This window comes from Oncorhynchus keta, chromosome 11 (assembly GCF_023373465.1).
Source record: "Oncorhynchus keta strain PuntledgeMale-10-30-2019 chromosome 11, Oket_V2, whole genome shotgun sequence".
Lineage (NCBI taxonomy): Eukaryota > Metazoa > Chordata > Actinopteri > Salmoniformes > Salmonidae > Oncorhynchus > Oncorhynchus keta.
The window spans coordinates 11,610,377-11,636,519 of record NC_068431.1 but is presented as its reverse complement, the minus strand read 5'-3'; the positions used below and the strand labels follow the sequence as shown (position 1 = coordinate 11,636,519).

The window sequence follows — 26,143 nt, the reverse complement described above, 5'->3', positions numbered from 1 at the left end:
GTGCTTGAAGCAGGTGTCCCATTATAATAGAATGTAATGTGCTGGAATACTCTGCATTATACAATCCAATGACTGATGTAATGATGATTCTGAGATCACACTTAGGTGTGGCACACACACACACACACACACACACACACACACACACACACACACACACACACACACACACACACACACACACACACACACACACACCAGGCCTGGGAATTGCCAGGGACCTCACGTGATGATATTATTACTATACTTAGGTGCCGATACGATATGTATTGTGATTCTATATGTGTTGTGATTCTATATGTAGTGTGATTCTATGCAGTTGAAGTCAGAAGTTTACATACACCTTAGCATAAAATACATCTAAACTCAGTTTTTCACAATTCCTGACATTTAATCCTAGTAATAATTCCCTGTCTTAGGTCAGATTTATTTCAGCTTCTATTTCTTTCATCACATTCCCAATTGGTCAGAAGTTTACATACACTCAATTAGTATTTTGTAGCATTGCCTTTAAAATTGTTTAACTTGGGTCAAATGTTTCGGGAAGCCTTCCTCCTCATTTTAGCTAATTCCTCTAGACAGAGCTGGTGTAACTGAGTCAAGTTTGTGGGCCTCCTTGCTCGCACACGTTTTTTCAGTTCTGCACACAAAATTTCTATGGGATTGAGATTGTTGTCCTTTTGCCACAACTTTGGAAGTATGCTTGGGGTCATTGTCCATTTGGAAGACCAATTTGCGACCAAGCTTTAACTTCCTGACTGATGTCTTGAGATGTTGTTTCAATGTATCCACATATTTTCCTCCCTCATGATGCCATCTATTTTGTGAAGTGCACCAGTCCCTCCTGCAGCAAAGTACCCCCACAACATGGTGCTGCCACCCCTGTGCTTCACGGTTGGGATGGTGTTCTTCAGCTTGCAAGCATCCCCCTTTTTCCTCCTCACATAACGATGGTCATTATGGCCAAACAGTCCTATTTTTGTTTCATCAGACCAGAGGACATTTCTCCAAAAAGTACGATCTTGTCCCCATGTGCAGTTGCAAACCGTAGTCAAGCTTTTTTATGGCGGTTTTGGAGAAGTGGCTTCTTCCTTGCTGAGCGGCCTATCAGGTCGTCGATATAGAACTCGTTTTTTACTGTGGATATAGATACTTTTGTACCTGTTTCCTCCAGCATCTTCACAAGGTCCTTTGCTGTTGTTCTGGGATTGATTTGCACTTTTCGCACCAAAGTACGTTAATCTCTAGGAAACAGCGTGCGTCTCCTTCCTGAGTGGTATGACGGTTGCGTGGTCCCATGGTGTTTATACTTGCGTACTATTGTTTGTACAGAAGAACACGGTACCTTCAGGTGTTTGGAAATTGCTCCCAAGGATGAACCAGACTTGTGGAGGTCTACAATAGTTTTTTCTGAGGTCTTGGCTGATTTCTTTTGATTTTCCCATGATGACAAGCAAAAGGCACTGAGTTTGATGGTAGGCCTTGAAATATATCCACAGGTACACCTCCAATTGACTGTATGTAGTGTGTGATTCTATATTTATAGTGTGATTCTATATGCATAGTGTGATTCTATGTGTATAGTGTGATTCTATATGTATAGTGATTATATATTTATAGTGTGTGATTCTATATGTAGTGTGATTATATTTTTATAGTGTGATTCTATATTTATTCATAGTGTGTGATTCTATATGTATAGTGTGATTCTATATGTATAGTGTGATTATATATGTTTAGTGTATGATTATATATTTATAGTGTGTGATTCTATGTAGTGTGATTCCATATGTATAGTGTGATTCTATATTTATTTATAGTGTGTGATTCTATATGTAGTGTTAATCTGTATAGTGTGTGATTATATATATTTTTTTATTTTTTATTTTTTTTATTTCACCTTTATTTAACCAGGTAGGCTAGTTGAGAACAAGTTCTCATTTGCAACTGCGACCTGGCCAAGATAAAGCATAGCAGTGTGAACAGACAACACAGAGTTACACATGGAGTAAACAATTAGCAAGTCAATAACACAGTAGAAAAAATGGGCAGTCTATATACAATGTGTGCAAAAGGCATGAGGAGGTAGGCGAATAATACAATTCTGCAGATTAACACTGGAGTGATAAATGATCAGATGGTCATGTACAGGTAGAGATATTGGTGTGCAAAAGAGCAGAAAAGTAAATAAATAAAAACAGTATAAAAACAGTATGGGAATGAGGTAGGTGAAAATGGGTGAGCTATTACCTATAGACTATGTACAGCTGCAGCGATCGGTTAGCTGCTCGGATAGCTGATGTTTGAAGTTGGTGAGGGAGATAAAAGTCTCCAACTTCAGCGATTTTTGCAATTCGTTCCAGTCACAGGCAGCAGAGTACTGGAACGAAAGGCGGCCAAATGAGGTGTTGGCTTTAGGGATGATCAGTGAGATACACCTGCTGGAGCGCGTGCTACGGATGGGTGTTGCCATCGTGACCAGTGAACTGAGATAAGGCGGAGCTTTACCTAGCATGGACTTGTAGATGACCTGGAGCCAGTGGGTCTGGCGACGGATATGTAGTGAGGGCCAGCCGACTAGAGCATACAAGTCGCAGTGGTGGGTGGTATAAGGTGCTTTAGTGACAAAACGGATGGCACTGTGATAGACTGCATCCAGTTTGCTGAGTAGAGTGTTGGAAGCCATTTTGTAGATGACATCGCCGAAGTCGAGGATCGGTAGGATAGTCAGTTTTACTAGGGTAAGCTTGGCAGCGTGAGTGAAGGAGGCTTTGTTGCGGAATAGAAAGCCGACTCTTGATTTGATTTTTGATTGGAGATGTTTGATGTGAGTCTGGAAGGAGAGTTTGCAGTCTAGCCAGACACCTAGGTACTTATAGATGTCCACATATTCAAGGTCGGAACCATCCAGGGTGGTGATGCTAGTCGGGCATGCGGGTGCAGGCAGCGATCGGTTGAAAAGCATGCATTTGGTTTTACTCGCGTTTAAGAGCAGTTGGAGGCCACGGAAGGAGTGCTGTATGGCATTGAAGCTCGTTTGGAGGTTTGATAGCACAGTGTCCAATGACGGGCCGAAAGTATATAGAATGGTGTCGTCTGCGTAGAGGTGGATCAGGGAATCGCCCGCAGCAAGAGCAACATCATTGATATATACAGAGAAAAGAGTCGGCCCGAGAATTGAACCCTGTGGCACCCCCATAGAGACTGCCAGAGGACCGGACAGCATGCCCTCCGATTTGACACACTGAACTCTGTCTGCAAAGTAATTGGTGAACCAGGCAAGGCAGTCATCCGAAAAACCGAGGCTGTTGAGTCTGCCGATAAGAATATGGTGATTGACAGAGTCGAAAGCTTTGGCGAGGTCGATGAAGACGGCTGCACAGTACTGTCTTTTATCGATGGCGGTTATGATATCGTTTAGTACCTTGAGCGTGGCTGAGGTGCACCCGTGACCTGCTCGGAAACCAGATTGCACAGCGGAGAAGGTACGGTGGGATTCGAGATGGTCAGTGACCTGTTTGTTGACTTGGCTTTCGAAGACCTTAGATAGGCAGGGCAGGATGGATATAGGTCTATAGCAGTTTGGGTCCAGGGTGTCTCCCCTTTGAAGAGGGGGATGACTGCGGCAGCTTTCAATCCTTGGGGATCTCAGACGATATGAAAGAGAGGTTGAACAGGCTGGTAATAGGGGTTGCGACAATGGCGGCAGATAGTTTCAGAAATAGCGGGTCCAGATTGTCAAGCCCAGCTGATTTGTACGGGTCCAGGTTTTGCAGCTCTTTCAGAACATCTGCTATCTGGATTTGGGTAAAGGAGAACCTGGAGAGGCTTGGGTGAGGAACTACGGGGGGCGGAGCTGTTGGCCGAGGTTGGAGTAGCCAGGCGGAAGGCATGGCCAGCCGTTGAGAAGTGCTTATTGAAGTTTTCGATAATCATGGATTTATCGGTGGAGACCGTGTTTCCTAGCCTCAGTGCAGTGGGCAGCTGGGAGGAGGTGCTCTTGTTCTCCATGGACTTCACAGTGTCCCAGAACTTTTGGAGTTGGAGCTACAGGATGCAAACTTCTGCCTGAAGAAGCTGGCCTTAGCTTTCCTGACTGACTGCGTGTATTGGTTCCTGACTTCCCTGAACAGTTGCATATCACGGGGGCTATTCGATGCTATTGCAGTCCGCCACAGGATGTTTTTGTGCTGGTCGAGGGCAGTCAGGTCTGGAGTGAACCAAGGGCTGTATCTGTTCTTGGTTCTGCATTTTTTGAACGGAGCATGCTTATCTAAAATGGTGAGGAAGTTACTTTTAAAGAATGACCATGCATCCTCAACTGACGGGATGAGGTCAATGTCCTTCCAGGATACCCGGGCCAGGTCGATTAGAAAGGCCTGCTCACAGAAGTGTTTTAGGGAGCGTTTGACAGTGATGAGGGTGGTCGTTTGACTGCGGCTCCGTGGCGGATACAGGCGATGAGGCAGTGATCACTGAGATCCTGGTTGAAGACAGCGGAGGTATATTTGGAGGGCCAGTTGGTCAGGATGACGTCTATGAGGGTGCCCTTGTTTACAGAGTTAGGGTTGTACCTGGTGGGTTCCTTGATGATTTGAGTGAGATTGAGGGCATCTAGCTTAGATTGTAGGACTGCCGGGGTGTTAAGCATATCCCAGTTTAGGTCACCTAACAGAACAAACTCTGAAGCTAGATGGGGGGCGATCAATTCACAAATGGTGTCCAGGGCACAGCTGGGAGCTGACGGGGGTCGGTAGCAGGCGGCAACAGTGAGAGACTTGTTTCTGGAGAGAGTAATTTTCAAAATTAGTAGTTCAAACTGTTTGGGTATGGACCTGGAAAGTATGACATTACTTTGCAGGCTATCTCTGCAGTAGACTGCGACTCCGCCCCCTTTGGCAGTTCTATCGCGACGGAAGATGTTATAGTTGGGTATGGAAATCTCTGAATTTTTGGTGGCCTTCCTGAGCCAGGATTCAGACACGGCAAGGACATCAGGGTTAGCAGAGTGTGCTAAAGCAGTGAGTAAAACAAATTTAGGGAGGAGGCTTCTGATGTTGACATGCATAAAACCAATACTTTTTCGATCACAGAAGTCAACAAATGAGGGTACCTGGGGACATGCAGTGCCTGGGTTTACCTCCACATCACCCGCGGAACAGAGAAGGAGTAGTATGAGGGTGCGGCTAAAGGCTATCAAAACTGGTCGCCTAGAGCGTTGGGGGCAGAGGATAAGAGGAGCAGGTTTCTGGGCATGGTAGAATATATTCAGGGCATAATGCGCAGACAGGGGTATGGTGGGGTGCGGGTACAGCGGAGGTAAGCCCAGGCACTGGGTGATGATGAGAGAGGTTGTATCTCTGGACATGCTGGTTGTAATGGGTGAGGTCACCGCATGTGTGGGGGGTGGGACAAAGGAGGTAACAGGGGTATGCAGAGTGGATCTAGGGGCTCCATTGTGAACTAAAACAATGATAACTAACCTGAACAACAGTATACAAGGCATATTGACATTTGAGAGAGACATACAGCGAGGCATACAGTAATCACAGGTGTTGAATTGGGAAAGCTAGCTAAAAACAGTAGGCGAGGCTAATCAGCTAGCACAACAAACAGCAGGTAAAATGGCGTTGACTAGGCAACTGGGCCGACAGATAAACAAACAAGCAGAATGGGGTACCGTGATTAATGGACAGTCCAGCGTGCGTCAGCTATGTAGCCAAGAGATCAGTGTCCAGGGGGCAGCGGTGGATGGGCAGGGAAGCTGGGCTGGCGAGTGTTATCCAGGTTTAAAAAAAAAAACTAACAATGACTAAATAGCTTGTAGCTAGTTAGCTGGTTAGCGTCTGGAGGTTCTTGAGTGTGTCATAAAAATAAAATAAAAATTAAAAGTGATAGCGATTCCGTATCACAGTGGGTGAGGCAGGTTTCCGGAAGGTATAAACAAAATAAAAATCAAAGAGAGATAGAAAGTAAATGGGTTCAGAGTGTTTGGGATGCGGTGATTCAGATGGTTAGCAGGCCTGTGCTAACAAGCTAACAGTTCGTAGGCCCGGGCTAGACAAGCTAGCCGTTAGCAGGCCGAATTAGCAAGCAGGGAGATAGCGAGGGCTAGAGAGCTAACCTTTGGGGGACGTCGCGATGGGGTGAGTCTGTTTATTCCTCTTCATGCGGTGACATCGACAGACCGGTCGTGGGCCCGGGTAATTGTAGCCCAGGAGTATGCTACAGGTGCTCTAGTACGCTAGGTGAGCTGGAGACACAGCGTTTCAGAAAGCTCGCGGGCCTTGGCCAGCAGATGGATCTTTGGCGATGTCGCAACGAAAAAGCCTGTTGAAACCACCTCGGACGATTATGTCGGCGGACCAGTCGTGATGGATCGGCGGGGCTCCGTGTCGGCAGTAAAGGGTCCAGGCCAATTGGCAAAAGAGGTATTGTTGGGCCTCTTCGGCTAGTCGGGAGATGGGCTTAGCTCAAGGCTAACTGGTGCTTGTTTTGGGACAGAGACGTTAGCCAGGAGTAGCCACTCGGATTGCAGCTAGCTAGTTGCGATGATCCGGTGTAAAGGTTCAGAGCTTGCGGTAGGAATCCGGAGATGTGGTAGAGAAAGAGCAGTCTGATATGCTCTGGGTTGATGTCGCGCTGGTGTCCTAGTTAGCTTTGAAGACCGCTAGCAATGGCTAACTGAGTACTAGCTAGTAGCTAGTTAGCTGGCTAGCTTCTGATGGTGGTTCCGGTTCTAAAGTAAAGTATAGAAAAAGCAGATCCGTACCACATTGGGTGATGCGGGTTGCAGGAGAGTATATTCAGCTCTAGTTGGAAAGTGAGTTTAAAATATGTACGAAATATATACAGAAAAAAAATGAAGAAAACTATATTTACACTAGACAGGACGGGACAAGACAAAACACACGTCCGACTGCTACGCCATCTTGGAAGTATAGTGTGAGATTATATATGTAGTGTGATTCTATATGTATAGTGTGATTCTATATGTATAGTGTGATTCTATGTAGTGTGATTCTATGTAGTGTGATTCTATGTAGTGTGATTCTATGTGTATAGTGTGATTCTATGTAGTGTGATTATATATGTAGTGTGATTCTATGTAGTGTGATTATATATGTAGTGTGATTCTATGTAGTGTGATTCTATATGTAGTATGATTCTATGTAGTGTGATTCTATATGTAGTGTGATTCTATGTAGTGTGATTCTATGTAGTGTGATTCTATATGTATAGTGTGATTCTATGTAGTGTGATTCTATATGTATAGTGTGATTCTATGTAGTGTGATTCTATATGTATAGTGTGATTCTATGTAGTGTGATTCTATATGTATAGTGTGATTCTATGTAGTGTGATTCTATGTAGTGTGATTCTATATGTATAGTGTGATTCTATGTAGTGTGATTCTATATGTATAGTGTGATTCTATGTAGTGTGATTCTATATGTATAGTGTGATTCTATGTAGTGTGATTCTATATGTATAGTGTGATTCTATGTAGTGTGATTCTATGTAGTGTGATTCTATATGTATAGTGTGATTCTATGTAGTGTGATTCTATATGTATAGTGTGATTCTATGTAGTGTGATTCTATATGTATAGTGTGATTCTATGTAGTGTGATTCTATATGTATAGTGTGATTCTATGTAGTGTGATTCTATGTAGTGTGATTCTATATGTATAGTGTGATTCTATGTAGTGTGATTCTATATGTATAGTGTGATTCTATGTAGTGTGATTCTATATGTAGTGTGATTCTATGTAGTGTGATTCTATATGTATAGTGTGATTCTATGTAGTGTGATTCTATATGTATAGTGTGATTCTATGTAGTGTGATTATATATGTATAGTGTGATTCTATATGTATAGTGTGATTCTATGTAGTGTGATTCTATATGTATAGTGTGATTCTATGTAGTGTGATTCTATATGTATAGTGTGATTCTATGTAGTGTGATTATATATGTATAGTGTGATTCTATATGTATAGTGTGATTCTATGTAGTGTGATTCTATATGTATAGTGTGATTCTATGTAGTGTGATTCTATATGTATAGTGTGATTCTATGTAGTGTGATTCTATATGTATAGTGTGATTCTATGTAGTGTGATTCTATATGTATAGTGTGATTCTATGTAGTGTGATTCTATGTAGTGTGATTTGATACTGTGATTTTATTGCGTTTCGATGTTCCAAACATATTGCTCACTAGACGTCTGCTGCAGAGGGACCAGAGAGACACATGAGAAAACAGTCATGGTCCTTAAAACACATTGGCTCCCTATTTAAAAGAAAGAGAACAAACTATGAAGGAAAAATACTGCCGTTTTGATGCAAGTACAGCCAAGTAGCGCAGAAATTGAAATGCAATAGTCAAAACTAAAAACTAAGTAATAATATTGCGATATTGTCAAAATAATGTGATATATCGTTAAAAATAAAATCCGCATGAGTAACCATATCAAATGTTTTTTCCCTAACACACACACACACACACACACACACACACACACACACACACACACACACACACACACACACACACACACACACACACACACACACACACACACACACACACACACACACACACACACACACACACACACACACACACACACACACACACACACACACACACACACACACACACACACACACACACACACACACACCACACACGCACCACACACACACACACACACCACACACACACACACACACCACACACACACACACCGCACACACACACACACACACACACACACACACACACACACACACACACACACACACACACACACACACACACACACACACACACACACACACACACACACACACACACCACACACACACACCACACACACACACACACACACACACACACACACACACACACACACACACACACACACACACACACACACACACACACACACACACACACACACACACACACACACACACACACACACACACACACACACACACACACACACACACCACACACACACACACACAGGTAGAGGTTTTGTGGTTTTGTGTCCTGGACGCTGAACGTTTCATTAAATCAGTCAGATTGTTGATCTCAGTCTGGGCTTTTTCAAAGCTTTTTCCACCCCCTACAGTATCATTGCTGCAAGCCCCTAAGACCATTGTGTGTGTGTGTGTGTGTGTGTGTGTGTGTGTGTGTGTGTGTGTGTGTGTGTGTGTGTGTGTGTGTGTGTGTGTGTGTGTGTGTGTGTGTGTGTGTGTGTCAGAGTTTTTGTTTGTGTGCGCTGCTGTGTGTTTGTCTGTCAGAAGACGCAGTAAAGAGTCATTTGGTTTACAGCCCTATAGTACTGCTGTTCCATCCTCCTTTCCCAGGACAGCAATGAGCTCTGCTTGTTAATGTCATCCATCAGAAGGCTTCTCTTAATGCAGTCTCGCAGTCTCGCAGTCTCCCAGTCTCTCAGTCCCCCAGTCTCTCAGTCTCCCAGTCTCTGTCTCCCAGTCTCCCAGTCTTTCAGTCTCCCAGTCTCTGTCTCTCCGTCTCTGTCTCTAGTCTCCCAGTCTCTCAGTCTCCCAGTCTCCCAGTCTCTTCGTCTCCATGTTTCTGTCTCTCTGTCTCCCAGTCTCTCAGTCTCTGTCTCCCAGTCTCCCTGTCTCCCAGTCTCTCTCTCTCCCAGTCTCTCAGTCTCTGTCTCCCAGTCTCCCAGTCTCTATCTCCCAATATCCCAGTCCCTCAGTCTCTGTCTCCCAGTCTCTGTCTCCCAGTCTCTCAGTCCCTGTCTCCCTGTCTCCCAGTCTCCCAGTCTCTCTCTCTCCCAGTCTCTCACTCTCTGTCTCCCAGTCTCCCAGTCTCTCAGTCTCTGTCTCTCTGTCTCCCTGTCTCCCTGTCTCCCTGTCTCCCAGTCTCACAGTCTCTCAATCTCCCAGTCTCCCAGTCTCTCAGTCTCTGTCTCCCAGTCTCTTAGTCTCTCTTTCTCCATGTCTCTGTCTCTGTCTCTGTCTCCCAGTCTCTCTGTCTCCCAGTCTCTCAGTTTCACAGTCTCTCTGTCTCCCAGTTTCTCAGTCTCCCAGTCTCTCTCTCTCCCAGTCTCGCAATCTCTGTCTCCCTGTCTCTCAGTCTCTCAGTCTCCCAGTCTCTCTGTCTCCCAGTCTCTCAGTCTCCCAGTCTCTCTCTCTCCCAGTCTCCCAGTCTCTGTCTCCCAGTCTCCCAGTCTCTCAGTATCACAGTCTCTGTCTCCCAGTCTCTGTCTCCCTGTCTCTTAGTCTCCATGTCTCTGTCTCTCAGTCTTCCAGTCTCTGTCTCCCAGTCTCTCTGTCTCCCAGTCTCTCTGTCTCCCAGTCTCTCTGTCTCTCAGTCTCTGTCTCCCAGTCTCAGTCTCCCAGTCTCTCTGTCTCCCAGTCTCCCAGTCTCTGTCTCTCAGTCTCCCAATCTCTGTCTCTCAGTCTCCCAATCTCTGTCTCTCAGTCTCCCAATCTCTGTCTCCCAGTCTCTCAGTCTCCCAGTCTCTGTCTCCCAGTCTCTCATTCTCTGTCTCCCTGTCTCTATGTCTCCCAGTCTCTCAGTCTCTCTCTCTCCCAGTCTCTCAGTCTCTGTCTCCCAGTCTCCTAGTCACTTTCTCCCAGTCTCCCAGTCTCTGTCTCCCAGTCTCTCAGTCTCTGTCTCGCAGTCTCTCTGTCTCCCAGTCTCTCAGTCTCCCAGTCTCTGTCTCCCAGTCTCAGTCTCCCAGTCTCCCAGTCTCTCAGTCTCCCACTTATAGAGCACAACACTGTGTGGTGATTCTGGAAATCAATGCCTTTTTAATTCCCTCTTCCTTTTCCATATATGCTTCAGTGTCCAAATAGAATGATCATAATAGTTTGTTAAGCCCAGCATGAAGGCAAAGACCGATTCTATGCCATTTAGAGTGAATGTGAATACAGATGATTCATGGACTGGTGAGGACTATCTCCTAAAAGGATTAGGGGTTGAGGGTATAGGTTTGTCATGGTGAGGACTATCTCCTAAAAGGATTAGGGGTTGAGGGTATAGGTTTGTCATGGTGAGGACTATCTCCTAAAAGGATTAGGGGTTGAGGGTATAGGTTTGTCATGGTGAGGACTATCTCCTAAAAGGATTAGGGGTTGAGGGTATAGGTTTGTCATGGTGAGGACTATCTCCTAAAAGGATTAGGGGTTGAGGGTATAGGTTTGTCATGGTGAGGACTATCTCCTAAAAGGATTAGGGGTTGAGGGTATAGGTTTGTCATGGTGAGGACAATCTCCTAAAAGGATTAGGGGTTGAGGGTATAGGTTTGTCATGGTGAGGAGACAATCAGATTGGGATATTCAACTGGTCACAGGTTTTGGCGTGGATGGAACTTCTATTCATTGTATGCATGAGTGACCCTCGTTATTGGGGGATGTAGATAATGGAGGTGATTTATTCCGACCTAGCTAAAAGGTAGTGGGCTGTTAAATAACCTTTGCTATAGCAGAATGTTTCAACATGTAGGGGCAGGATTAGCAGGGGAACATCTCAGACAGACACCCACCCTCACCACCATGTCCAAATTCAACCAGGGGAAATGTAATTGGAAATTGCGTTTGTGAGAGAGCACAAATGAGAACACACAGACACACACTTTTTGGGGCAACAATTATCAGGAACGATTAGGAAGCTATCCTTTTTGTTTTGATGTTTTTGGAGATCAAATTGAGCGCCATCTGTTGAAGTTTGACCACCATGTCCCCCTGATATGAAGGGTGCATGTTCGCAAATATCACTGTGATGCTGACACAGGATGACAGAGGCAACCTGTTGGGGAGGAGCCAATAACGCAATGCACGAGTGGAGCAGTTATAACAGCAGGAAGCAGTGGAGCACAGGGAGCCAAGATGGTGTCTGACAAACAGAGAGAGAAGCTTGCAGGGAGCACAGGGAGCCAGGATGGTGTCTGACAAACAGAGAGAGAAGCTTGCAGGGAGCACAGGGAGCCAGGATGGTGTCTGACAAACAGAGAGAGGAGCTTGCAGGGAACACTGGGAGCCAAGATGGTGTTGCTGTAAGAGGGAGTGACTGACAGACAGAGAGAGAACCTTGCAGGGAGCACTGGGAGCCAAGATGGCGTCGCTGTGAGAGGGAGTGACTGACAGACAGAGAGAGAACCTTGCAGGCAGCAATGGAGCACAGGGAGCCAAGATGGCGTCGCTGTAAGAGGGAGTGACTGACAGACAGAGAGAGAACCTTGCAGGGAGCACTGGGAGCCAAGATGGTGTCGCTGTAAGAGGGAGTGACTGACAGACAGAGAGAGAACCTTGCAGGGAGCACTGGAGCACTGGGAGCCAAGATGGCGTCGCTGTAAGAGGGAGTGACTGACAGACAGAGAGAGAACCTTGCAGGGAGCACTGGGAGCCAAGATGGCGTCGCTGTAAGAGGGAGTGACTGACAGACAGAGAGAGAACCTTGCAGGGAGCAATGGAGCACAGGGAGCCAAGATGGCGTCTGACAAACAGAGAGAGACCCTTGCAGGCAGCAATGGAGCACAGGGAGCCAAGATGGCGTCGCTGTAAGAGGGAGTGACTGACAGACAGAGAGAGAACCTTACAGGGAGCACTGGGAGCCAAGATGGCGTCACTGTGAGAGGGAGTGACTGACAGACAGAGAGAGAACCTTGCAGGGAGCACTGGGAGCCAGGATGGTGTCTGACAAACAGAGAGAGAGCCTTGCAGGGAGCACTGGGAGCCAAGATGGCGTCGCTGTGAGAGGGAGTGACTGACAGACAGAGACCCTTGCAGGCAGCAGTGGAGCACAGGGTGCCAAGGTGGCATCATTGTGAGAGGGAGTGACTGACAGGGAGAAGCCCTTGCAGGCAGCAGTTGAGCACCCGTTGTGGTTTGGCGGCAAAGTCACACGTCGAGGCGAAACCGGGTGATCCTAGACGACAAGAGGAAACTGACCCTGTTATGCAAGCGGACTGAGGCAAAATAACGACCTGCTCACACACCCTGCTCTGCTTGCACTGATTTATGGCGCATCTGGCAATGGAGAGGAAAATGCGCAGCTATAATATTTCTGTTGGTTTTATAGTTCGTTTTCTCACACATTAATCTGAGCCCCATCGTGCTTGACATCCAACGCCACACCTTCCAACGTCTCGAAAGGGACAGGCATTTCCCTCTATCACATTGATACGAACGGTGAGGTTTCTGCCTATTTTTCACGTTCTTATTTCTGGAAAGGGTCGAATCATGACGAACAGCGTGCAGCTCGCGCCGACCCTGTGCTGAAGCGATGTTTCAGGACCATGCATACCTGTTTCTCTTTTTCTGGTTTACAAAATAAAAGCACAAATGGATGAAGAAATCGACACCCGCAAAATCAACAACAGCTTCCTCCGGGACCACAACTATGCAACTGAAGGTATCTATCCATATTGAATTAATGCATATATCGCTTTAAAGAAAATGTAGGCTATAGAATGCGAACCGGTGTTCCACCGGCGGCATGTAGGCTATCAACGGAATTGTTCAAATTTAGTACACCGTTTTTGGGGGTGCGGTGCATTGCTTTTTAGGGACAACTGGTGTGTTACTGACATGTCATATGGTTGAAATGACAACATTTGGTCAGTACTAATTACTGTAGGCCTGCAGTTTCCTTCTCAGAAAAGAGAGTAGAATAGAAGGAATGGCTGTCTTGCATTAACCTGTACAGTAGTGTGTCAGTGGTGTGGCATTATCGAGATGTTCAGATATTAGAGAATGCACAATGCAGTCATAGATATGTTCATTTCTATCTATGCGGGAATAAGTCCCAGAAGCTACGCACATCCAGCTGCTTTAGCTGGGTCTTTAAGGGTCTTTAAGTCCAGAGTGGAGTCGGTGACACAATTCCCACAGGGAAATAGGCTAGTCCTTCTGGTCAACTAAACAACAGCATTAGGATGACCATTTCATGTCAACCACACGAGTAAATATGGATCGATACGCAATAATTCATTTCGAGAGTGAGGTTATTTATTATTAGCAGTACTAGTAGTAATAGTATCAGCATTTTAATTGGAAAACATTGTCTATAAACTGTTTGGATTCCACCTGCTTTCTTAATGGTTGGTTATGCTGTGTTTGTAACAGTGGAGCAACTCCTTGCGTGTGCAGTAACAGATTTATGGGCCGAGTTTTGCAGGTGTCAAAGTATTGCAGGATACCACAAAGTAGTTCAAGATGGAACACGAGACAATCCGATTTTTGCTATTCAGAATTCAACTTTAGTTTTCTAAACATTTTGTCTTTTTTTTTTATGTCAATCATGAAATATGCAAGATAGCACAAAGAGAATGCTGGTCTTTCCCATTTTGATTTCCATCTTGCTCATGGCTTTGATTGATTGATTGATTCAGGGCTATATCAACAGAAAGCAGATAAATCATACTGAGCAGCCCAGCCAGTGAGATGAGAAACGAGAGAGCTGAAATACCCATAAAAGCTGAACCAGCAGACAGGCAGATAGATGCCCCTGACTTCATACAGCTACGACACATAACACAATGTTAACTCTCATTTCTCTCGCAACAGTCCCTCCCGTCTGTAGTCACCCTCGTCGCTAAACTGCCTCGCTACTGCAATTTCCAGGAGGGCTTAACCTGTGCCCTTCTTTCCTACTGGAAGTGTTGTTGCATTGTCTCTGACGGAGACATACTCTGGTGCTTTAGGGCATTTCCATGTTTGAAGCCCCATAAACTCGTAACACGTGCAGTTCATAGTAGAACAACACATGTGATGCCAAATGAAAGCTCAGTGTCTATAAAACACATGAAAGCTCAGTGTCTATAAAACACATGAAAGCTCAGTGTCTATAAAACACATGAAAGCTCAGTGTCTATAAAACACATGAAAGCTCAGTGTCTATAAAACACATGAAAGCTCAGTGTCTATAAAACACATGGAAGCTCAGTGTCTATAAAACACATGAAAGCTCAGTGTCTATAAAACACATGGAAGCTCAGTGTCTATAAAACACATGAAAGCTCAGTGTCTATAAAACACATGAAAGCTCAGTGTCTATAAAACACATGAAAGCTCAGTGTCTATAAAACACATGAAAGCTCAGTGTCTATAAAACACATGAAAGCTCAGTGTCTATAAAACACATGAAAGCTCAGTGTCTATAAAACACATGAAAGCTCAGTGTCTATAAAACACATGAAAGCTCAGTGTCTATAAAACACATGAAAGCTCAGTGTCTATAAAACACATGAAAGCTCAGTGTCTATAAAACACATGAAAGCTCAGTGTCTATAAAACACATGAAAGCTCAGTGTCTATAAAACACATGAAAGCTCAGTGTCTATAAAACACAAACAGTGTCATAAAACACATGAAAGCTCAGTGTCTATAAAACACATGAAAGCTCAGTGTCTATAAAACACATGAAAGCTCAGTGTCTATAAAACACATGAAAGCTCAGTGTCTATAAAACACACATGAAAGCTCAGTGTCTATAAAACACATGAAAGCTCAGTGTCTATAAAACACATGAAAGCTCAGTGTCTATAAAACACATGAAAGCTCAGTGTCTATAAAACACATGAAAGCTCAGTGTCTATAAAACACATGAAAGCTCAGTGTCTATAAAACACATGAAAGCTCAGTGTCTATAAAACACATGAAAGCTCAGTGTCTATAAAACACATGAAAGCTCAGTGTCTATAAAACACATGAAAGCTCAGTGTCTATAAAACACATGAAAGCTCAGTGTCTATAAAACACATGAAAGCTCAGTGTCTATAAAACACATGAAAGCTCAGTGTCTATAAAACACATGAAAGCTCAGTGTCTATAAAACACATGAAAGCTCAGTGTCTATAAAACACATGAAAGCTCAGTGTCTATAAAACACATGAAAGCTCAGTGTCTATAAAACACATGAAAGCTCAGTGTCTATAAAACACATGAAAGCTCAGTGTCTATAAAACACATGAAAGCTCAGTGTCTATAAAACACATGAAAGCTCAGTGTCTATCAGTGTCTATAAAACACATGAAAGCTCAGTGTCTATAAAACACATGAAAGCTCAGTGTCTATAAAACACATGAAAGCTCAGTGTCTATAAAACACATGAAAGCTCAGTGTCTATAAAACACATGAAAGCTCAGTGTCTATAAAACACATGAAAGCTCAGTGTCTATAAAACACATGAAAGCTCAGTGTCTATAAAACACATGAAAGCTCAGTGTCTATAAAACACATGAAAGCTCAGTGTCTATAAAACACATGAAAGCTCAGTGTCTATAAAACACATGAAAGCTCAGTGTCTATAAAACACATGAAAGCTCAGTGTCTATAAAACACATGAAAGCTCAGTGTCTATAAAACACATGAAAGCTCAGTGTCTATAAAACACATGAAAGCTCAGTGTCTATAAAACACATGAAAGCTCAGTGTCTATAAAACACATGAAAGCTCAGTGTCTATAAAACACATGAAAGCTCAGTGTCTATAAAACACATATAAAAAAGCTCAGTGTCTATAAAACACATGAAAGCTCAGTGTCTATAAAACATGAAAGCTCAGTGAAAGCTCAGTGTCTATAAAACACATGAAAGCTCAGTGTCTATAAAACACATGAAAGCTCAGTGTCTATAAAACACATGAAAGCTCAGTGTCTATAAAACACATGAAAGCTCAGTGTCTATAAAACACATGAAAGCTCAGTGTCTATAAAACACATGAAAGCTCAGTGTCTATAAAACACATGAAAGCTCAGTGTCTATAAAACACATGAAAGCTCAGTGTCTATAAAACACATGAAAGCTCAGTGTCTATAAAACACATGAAAGCTCAGTGTCTATAAAACACATGAAAGCTCAGTGTCTATAAAACACATGAAAGCTCAGTGTCTATAAAACACATGAAAGCTCAGTGTCTATAAAACACATGAAAGCTCAGTGTCTATAAAACACATGAAAGCTCAGTGTCTATAAAACACATGAAAGCTCAGTGTCTATAAAACACATGAAAGCTCAGTGTCTATAAAACACATGAAAGCTCAGTGTCTATAAAAACATGAAACATGTCTATAAAACAATGAAAGCTCAGTGTCTATAAAACACATGAAAGCTCAGTGTCTATAAAACACATGAAAGCTCAGTGTCTATAAAACACATGAAAGCTCAGTGTCTATAAAACACATGAAAGCTCAGTGTCTATAAAACACATGAAAGCTCAGTGTCTATAAAACACATGAAAGCTCAGTGTCTATAAAACACATGGAAGCTCAGTGTCTATAAAAACAGCTCATGAAAGCTCAGTGTCTATAAAACACATGAAAGCTCAGTGTCTATAAAACACATGAAAGCTCAGTGTCTATAAAACACATGAAAGCTCAGTGTCTATAAAACACATGAAAGCTCAGTGTCTATAAAACACATGAAAGCTCAGTGTCTATAAAACACATGGAAGCTCAGTGTCTATAAAACACATGAAAGCTCAGTGTCTATAAAACACATGAAAGCTCAGTGTCTATAAAACACATGAAAGCTCAGTGTCTATAAAACACATGAAAGCTCAGTGTCTATAAAACACATGAAAGCTCAGTGTCTATAAAACACATGAAAGCTCAGTGTCTATAAAACACATGGAAGCTCAGTGTCTATAAAACACATGAAAGCTCAGTGTCTATAAAACACATGAAAGCTCAGTGTCTATAAAACACATGAAAGCTCAGTGTCTATAAAACACATGAAAGCTCAGTGTCTATAAAACACATGAAAGCTCAGTGTCTATAAAACACATGAAAGCTCAGTGTCTATAAAACACATGAAAGCTCAGTGTCTATAAAACACATTTACATTTGACATTTTAGTCATTCAGCAGACGCTCTTATCTCTTACAGTAGTGACATCGACCAGAAAAGTCTTACAAGATTTTAGAAATACATCAAAACAAAATCATGTTGAATACCCCTGCCATCTTATTTGAATATTTATATAATGTTGAATACCTCTGCCATCTTATATGAATATTTATATAATGTTGAATACCTCTGCCATCTTATATAAATATTTATATAATGTTGAATACCTCTGCCATCTTATATAAATATTTATATAATGTTGAATACCTCTGCCATCTTATATGAATATTTATATAATGTTGAATACCTCTGCCATCTTATATGAATATTTATATAATGTTGAATACCTCTGCCATCTTATATGAATATTTATATAATGTTGAATACCCCGGCCATCTTATATGAATATTTATATAATTTTGAATACCTCTGCCATCTTATATACATATTTATATAATGTTGAATACCTCTGCCATCTTATATGAATACTTATATAATGTTGAATACCTCTGCCATCTTATATAAATATTTATATAATGTTGAATACCTCTGCCATCTTATATAAATATTTATATAATGTTGAATACCTCTGCCATCTTATATGAATATTTATATAATGTTGAATACCTCTGCCATCTTATATAAATATTTATATAATGTTGAATACCTCTGCCATCTTATATAAATATTTATATAATGTTGAATACCTCTGCCATCTTATATAAATATTTATATAATGTTGAATACCTCTGCCATCTTATATGAATATTTATATAATGTTGAATACCTCTGCCATCTTATATACATATTTATATAATGTTGAATACCTCTGCCATCTTATATGAATACTTATATAATGTTGAATACCTCTGCCATCTTATATAAATATTTATATAATGTTGAATACCTCTGCCATCTTATATACATATTTATATAATGTTGAATACCGCGGCCATCTTATATGAATATTTATATAATGTTGAATACCTCTGCCATCTTATATACATATTTATATAATGTTGAATACCTCTGCCATCTTATATACATATTTATATAATGTTGAATACCTCTGCCATCTTATATAAATATTTATATAATGTTGAATACCTCTGCCATCTTATATACATATTTATATAATGTTGAATACCTCTGCCATCTTATATACATATTTATATAATGTTGAATACCTCTGCCATCTTATATGAATACTTATATAATGTTGAATACCATCTGCCATCTTATATAAATATTTATATAATGTTGAATACCATCTTATATGAATATTTATATAATGTTGCCATCTTATATAAATATTTATATAATGTTGAATACCTCTGCCATCTTATATACATATTTATATAATGTTGAATACCTCTGCCATCTTATATGAATATTTATATAATGTTGAATACCTCTGCCATCTTATATAAATATTTATATAATGTTGAATACCTCTGCCATCTTATATAAATATTTATATAATGTTGAATACCTCTGCCATCTTATATAAATATTTATATAATGTTGAATACCTCTGCCATCTTATATAAATATTTATATAATGTTGAATACCTCTGCCATCTTATATAAATATTTATATAATGTTGAATACCTCTGCCATCTTATATACATATTTATATAATGTTGAATACCTCTGCCATCTTATATACATATTTATATAATGTTGAATACCTCTGCCATCTTATATACATATTTATATAATGTTGAATACCTCTGCCATCTTATATAAATATTTATATAATGTTGAATACCTCTGCCATCTTATATACATATTTATATAATGTTGAATACCTCTGCCATCTTATATAAATATTTATATAATGTTGAATACCTCTGCCATCTTATATACATATTTATATAATGTTGAATACCTCTGCCATCTTGAATATAAATACATATTTATATAATGTTGAATACCTCTGCCATCTTATATGAATACTTATATAATGTTGAATACCTCTGCCATAATACTTATATAATGTTGAATACCTCTGCCATCTTATATAAATATTTATATAATGTTGAATACCTCTGCCATCTTATATACATATTTATATAATGTTGAATACCTCTGCCATCTTATATACATATTTATATAATGTTGAATACCTCTGCCATCTTATATACATATTTATATAATGTTGAATACCTCTGCCATCTTATAAATATTTATATAATGTTGAATACCTCTGCCATCTTATATACATATTTATATAATGTTGAATACCTCTGCCATCTTATATAAATATTTATATAATGTTGAATACCTCTGCCATCTTATATACATATTTATATAATGTTGAATACCTCTGCCATCTTATATACATATTTATATAATGTTGAATACCTCTGCCATCTTATATACATATTTATATAATGTTGAATACCTCTGCCATCTTATATACATATTTATATAATGTTGAATACCTCTGCCATCTTATATACATATTTATATAATGTTGAATACCTCTGCCATCTTATATGAATACTTATATAATGTTGAATACCTCTGCCATCTTATATGAATACTTATATAATGTTGAATACCTCTGCCATCTTATATAAATATTTATATAATGTTGAATACCTCTGCCATCTTATATAAATATTTATATAATGTTGAATACCTCTGCCATCTTATATACATATTTATATAATGTTGAATACCTCTGCCATCTTATATAAATATTTATATAATGTTGAATACCTCTGCCATCTTATATACATATTTATATAATGTTGAATACCTCTGCCATCTTATATAAATATTTATATAATGTTGAATACCTCTGCCATCTTATATACATATTTATATAATGTTGAATACCCCTGCCATCTTATATAAATATTTATATAATGTTGAATACCTCTGCCATCTTATATACATATTTATATAATGTTGAATACCTCTGCCATCTTATATACATATTTATATAATGTTGAATACCTCTGCCATCTTATATACATATTTATATAATGTTGAATACCTCTGCCATCTTATATACATATTTATATAATGTTGAATACCTCTGCCATCTTATATACATATTTATATAATGTTGAATACCTCTGCCATCTTATATGAATACTTATATAATGTTGAATACCTCTGCCATCTTATATACATATTTATATAATGTTGAATACCTCTGCCATCTTATATACATATTTATATAATGTTGAATACCTCTGCCATCTTATATAAATATTTATATAATGTTGAATACCTCTGCCATCTTATATAAATATTTATATAATGTTGAATACCCCGGCCATCTTATATAAATATTTATATAATGTTGAATACCCGGCCATCTTATAGCAATATTTCTATGTAGTTTTCTGAAATAATTTGCCTTCTGTAAGTTTAAGAAATATTGCCCATGTCTTGTCATTCTGATATCAAAAACCCTGATATCTTAAAGATACTGTACAGTACAGTATAATTTAGTGCAGTACAGTACTGTATAGTAGAATTTAGTGCAGTACTGTACAGTATAATTTAGTGCAGTGCAGTACTGTACAGTATAATTTAGTGCAGTACAGTACTGTACAGTATAATTTAGTGCAGTACTGTACAGTATAATTTAGTGCAGTACTGTACACGAGAATTTAGTGCAGCACAGTATAATTTAGTGCAGTACAGTAGAGCACACTAGGGTGCAGTCGTATTTACTCCATTGTTCTGAACTCTTTTCTGCTGTGCTGTTCTCTTACTGTGCTCTGCCGTGATGTCCAAACTTCTGTCTATGATTGGTACAGATTTGGTACGGTCCCGACCACCCAAATATGGTCTTGTTTGGGGGCGGAGGTCATTACAATAATAGCGAGTATGTAGAATAATACCCAAATATGCAAATGTGTACCTATTCAGGATACATCACCATGAAGAGAATGACATTAATAATGATGCATTTCCCTGTAGTACAGATCAGGGAGCCATGCTGTCAATCCGGTAACATCTTATGTAAGGTATCACATCATGCTGTGACATTTTGTAACATGTTCAGTGGAAATTGTTCAAATTAGTCTTTGTGCATAGAGTTGTATGGTTTGTTTAACTTTGCGTTCAATGTTGTTGTTGTTTTGGGGGCATTCTTTAAAAATGAAAAATCTGAGTGTCAGTGTCATTTTGTTAGCGTGGAGTTGCCCCCGGGGTGTATGGGTAACTGTCAGGTCTATACTATAGAGTTCTGCAGTCTTCCCAGTGCTACATTCTGTTAGCGTGGAGTTGCCCCCGGGGTGTATGGGTAACTGTCAGGTCTATACTATAGAGTTCTGCAGTCTTCCCAGTGCTACATTCTGTTAGCGTGGAGTTGCCCCCGGGGTGTATGGGTAACTGTCAGGTCTATACTATAGTGTTCTGCAGTCTTCCCAGTGCTACATTCTGTTAGCGTGGAGTTGCCCCCGGGGTGTATGGGTAACTGTCAGGTCTATACTATAGGGTTCTGCAGTCTTCCCAGTGCTACATTCTGTTAGCGTGGAGTTGCCCCCGGGGTGTATGGGTAACTGTCAGGTCTATACTATAGGGTTCTGCAGTCTTCCCAGTGCTACATTCTGTTAGCGTGGAGTTGCCCCCGGGGTGTATGGGTAACTGTCAGGTCTATACTATAGAGTTCTGCAGTCTTCCCAGTGCTACATTCTGTTAGCGTGGAGTTGCCCCCGGGGTGTATGGGTAACTGTCAGGTCTATACTATAGGGTTCTGCAGTCTTCCCAGTGCTACATTCTGTTAGCGTGGAGTTGCCCCCGGGGTGTATGGGTAACTGTCAGGTCTATACTATAGGGTTCTGCAGTCTTCCCAGTGCTACGTCGCTGGAAGGAAAGGACAGTTTTTCCATATGTTACATGTTACAGACTGGTTTCTCTACTGTATGTGTGAAGTCACTGAGGTGAAGACAAGAGCCCGGGGTAAATGTCCGGGGTAATTTCCGGGGTAAATGTCCGGGGTAATTTCCGGGGTAATGTCCGGGGTAATGTCAACCTGGCTTTACTTGGATATATTTTCAATATACTTTATTTGTGATTCCCAACAAATGTGTCAATTGATGAATTGTGAAGTGATTTTCCTTATTATAGTCTCTTCATACCCCTCACAATATGATGGGAATAATCAGTAAATCATTACACTTGTGACACAACACAATGTAGACAAATTATGTTCTCCCCTCCCCCACCTCTCCTCCATAAAAGCCCATTACTTCCTTCACTGTCTCCATCACCTTCTCCAGGGCTGGAGGGGGCTACCCCTTTCCCCACTCCTCCATCACCAAGAGACCAGGTTAAGCCTGATTCCTCTCCTCCCTCCTCCATCACCAAGAGACCAGGTTAAGCCTGATTCCTCTCCTCCCTCCTCCATCATCAAGAGACCAGGTTAAGCCTGATTCCTTTCCTCCCTCCTCCATCACCAAGAGACCAGGTTAAGCCTGATTGCTCCCTCCCCTCCATCCTCCATCACTCACCAAGAGACCAGGTTAAGCCTGATTCCTCTCCTCCCTCCTCCACCACCAAGAGACCAGGTTAAGCCTGATTCCTCTCCTCCCTCCTCCATCACTAAGAGACCAGGTTAAGCCTGATTCCTCTCCTCCTCCTCCTCCTCCATCACCAAGAGACCAGGTTAAGCCTGATTGCTCTCCCTCCTCCTCCATCACTAAGAGACCAGGTTAAGCCTGATTCCTCTCCTCCCTCCTCCATCACCAAGAGACCAGGTTAAGCCTGATTCCTCTCCTCCCTCCTCCATCACAAAGAGACCAGGTTAAGCCTGATTCCTTTCCTCCCTCATCCATCACAAAGAGACCAGGTTAAACCTGTTTCCTCTCCCTCCTCCTCCATCACTAAGAGACCAGGTTAAGCCTGATTCCTCTCCTCCCTCCTCCATCACCAAGAGACCAGGTTAAGCATGTTTCCTCTCCTCCCTCCTCCATCACTAAGAGACCAGGTTAAGCCTGATTCCTCTCCTCCCTCCTCCATCACTAAGAGACCAGGTTAAGCCTGATTCCTCTCCTCCCTCCTCCATCACTAAGAGACCAGGTTAAGCCTGATTCCTCTCCTCCCTCCTCCATCACCAAGAGACCAGGTTAAGCCTGTTTCCTCTCCTCCCTCCTCCATCACTAAGAGACCAGGTTAAGCCTGATTCCTCTCCTCCCTCCTCCATCACCAAGAGACCAGGTTAAGCCTGATTCCTCTCCTCCCTCCTCCATCACTAAGAGACCAGGTTAAGCCTGATTCCTCTCCTCCCTCCTCCATCACTAAGAGACCAGGTTAAGCCTGATTCCTCTCCTCCCTCCTCCATCACCAAGAGACCAGGTTAAGCCTGATTCCTCTCCTCCCTCCTCCATCACTAAGAGACCAGGTTAAGCCTGATTCCTCTCCTCCCTCCTCCATCACTAAGAGACCAGGTTAAGCCTGATTCCTCTCCTCCCTCCTCCATCACCAAGAGACCAGGTTAAGCCTGATTCCTCTCCTCCCTCCTCCATCACTAAGAGACCAGGAGCCTGATTCCTCTCCTCCCTCCTCCATCACCAGGTTAAGCCTGATTCACCAAGAGACCCTCCTCTCCTCCCTCCTCCATCACTAAGAGACCAGGTTAAGCCTGATTCCTCTCCTCCCTCCTTCCTCTCCTCCCTCCTCCATCACTAAGAGACCAGGTTAAGCCTGATTCCTCTCCTCCCTCCTCCATCACCAAGAGACCAGGTTAAGCCTGATTCCTCTCCTCCCTCCTCCATCACTAAGAGACCAGGTTAAGCCTGATTCCTCTCCTCCCTCCTCCATCACTAAGAGACCAGGTTAAGCCTGATTCCTCTCCTCCCTCCTCCATCACTAAGAGACCAGGTTAAGCCTGATTCCTCTCCTCCCTCCTCCATCACCAAGAGACCAGGTTAAGCCTGATTCCTCTCCTCCCTCCTCCATCACTAAGAGACCAGGTTAAGCCTGATTCCTCTCCTCCCTCCTCCATCACTAAGAGACCAGGTTAAGCCTGATTCCTCTCCTCCCTCCTCCATCACTAAGAGACCAGGTTAAGCCTGTTTCCGAGTGAACAACCCAGCCTCACCCACTGACCTACAGACTACCCTCCTCGCCAGGAGCTAGTACCCCCCCAATCCCCCCTCCTGATCCCCCCCTCTCCTGATCCTAACCCCCTCCCCATTCCTCCTTCTCCCTCCTTCGTCCCAGTCTGCTGTCTCTGACTGTCCTAATATGAGGTCAGCTATGTCCTGCATTTGTTTGTGAAGGAGAGGAGATGAGAGGCTGTTAAGGCAACCAGACTGCTGTCTCCATCTCACCATTACTACTAAAACACAAACACATACATCACCTCTATACCTCTATAAAGACAACACGTAATCTCATGTAGAGGAGGTTGACATGGAAGTAGGTGTCTGTCATCGACTCTGTTTGTGTGTCCGGGAGGATCTAGATTTCTCAATGGGAGATGCGTTGAGGAGCAGACGTTTACATCCAGTTCGGTGCCGACCTTTTTAGTGCTTCTAAACCCCCTTAAAAGTTATGTGTTTGAGCTAGACTTCCGGGTAGGCGTATCTCTTGCATTGTACGCGTCTAAATTCACTGATTCCGCCGATGTCAACCATCAGATGGGGGCTGAGAGCTCGAGCGATGTTTGTGAGATGAGAGGATACTGAACGGTTCTTCTCATGAAAACGTCTCTGAAGTCCGAACGGTCTGAGCTACAAACTATGATGACCCCATTCTGAAAAGCTGAGACTCTCACAAACACGTCTTTTTTTGTACGATGCTCACAAAGACGCACAGGACATGTTAGAACCCTACATAGGAGATCATAGACAACTATTGCATTGTGATTGTCCCTGATGTTTTCCTTTAAGAGTCTGATGCTTTGCATCACAACAATGTTATTCATTGCTATTCAATGCTATTTCATAACTGTTACCTTGGGGGTGACCTTTTTTTTGCCGTTTCCTGTCCACTGTCTGTGGAAGTTAGAGCAGGGAATATGTCGTTAGGATTCAGGAAGAACCCATAGAAATGACCAGGGGGTAAACTTGTTCTCCTTATGATGATCTGATGCTTCTGCTTTGACAACCAGATGAATAAATGATGACTCATAAATTTTTTAAATATATTTTAATGCGTGTTGTGTTTCCTCCTGCCTGTTACTGTGGTAACTTTCTCCACTAGAAGAAAATACTAAACGTAGATTGGGCACTTTTAACCTATTGTATGATACCATAGCAACAACATGCATTTGCATATCACCATTTTAGTCCCCAATCCCCTCACATTTTCTTTGCTTGCTCTCTGGG

At 41.9% G+C, this 26,143-nt stretch overlaps 1 protein-coding gene across 2 annotated transcripts in view; it reads left to right on the top strand.

Moving 5' to 3' along the window:
• The window catches only part of LOC118375581 (serine/threonine-protein phosphatase 2A 55 kDa regulatory subunit B beta isoform-like), a 167,346-nt gene that overhangs the window by 56,446 nt on the left and 84,757 nt on the right, over positions 1-26,143 (top strand). Inside the window, exon 1 of one of the 2 annotated variants that reach the window (XM_052529455.1) lies at positions 12,716-13,408. The exons of the other annotated variant lie outside the window; for it this stretch is intronic. Coding sequence (XP_052385415.1) covers positions 13,339-13,408 — 70 coding nt within the window. The 5' untranslated portion in view covers positions 12,716-13,338. Of the gene's footprint in view, positions 1-12,715; positions 13,409-26,143 lie in introns of those variants that run through there. 2 annotated transcript variants of the gene reach the window in all.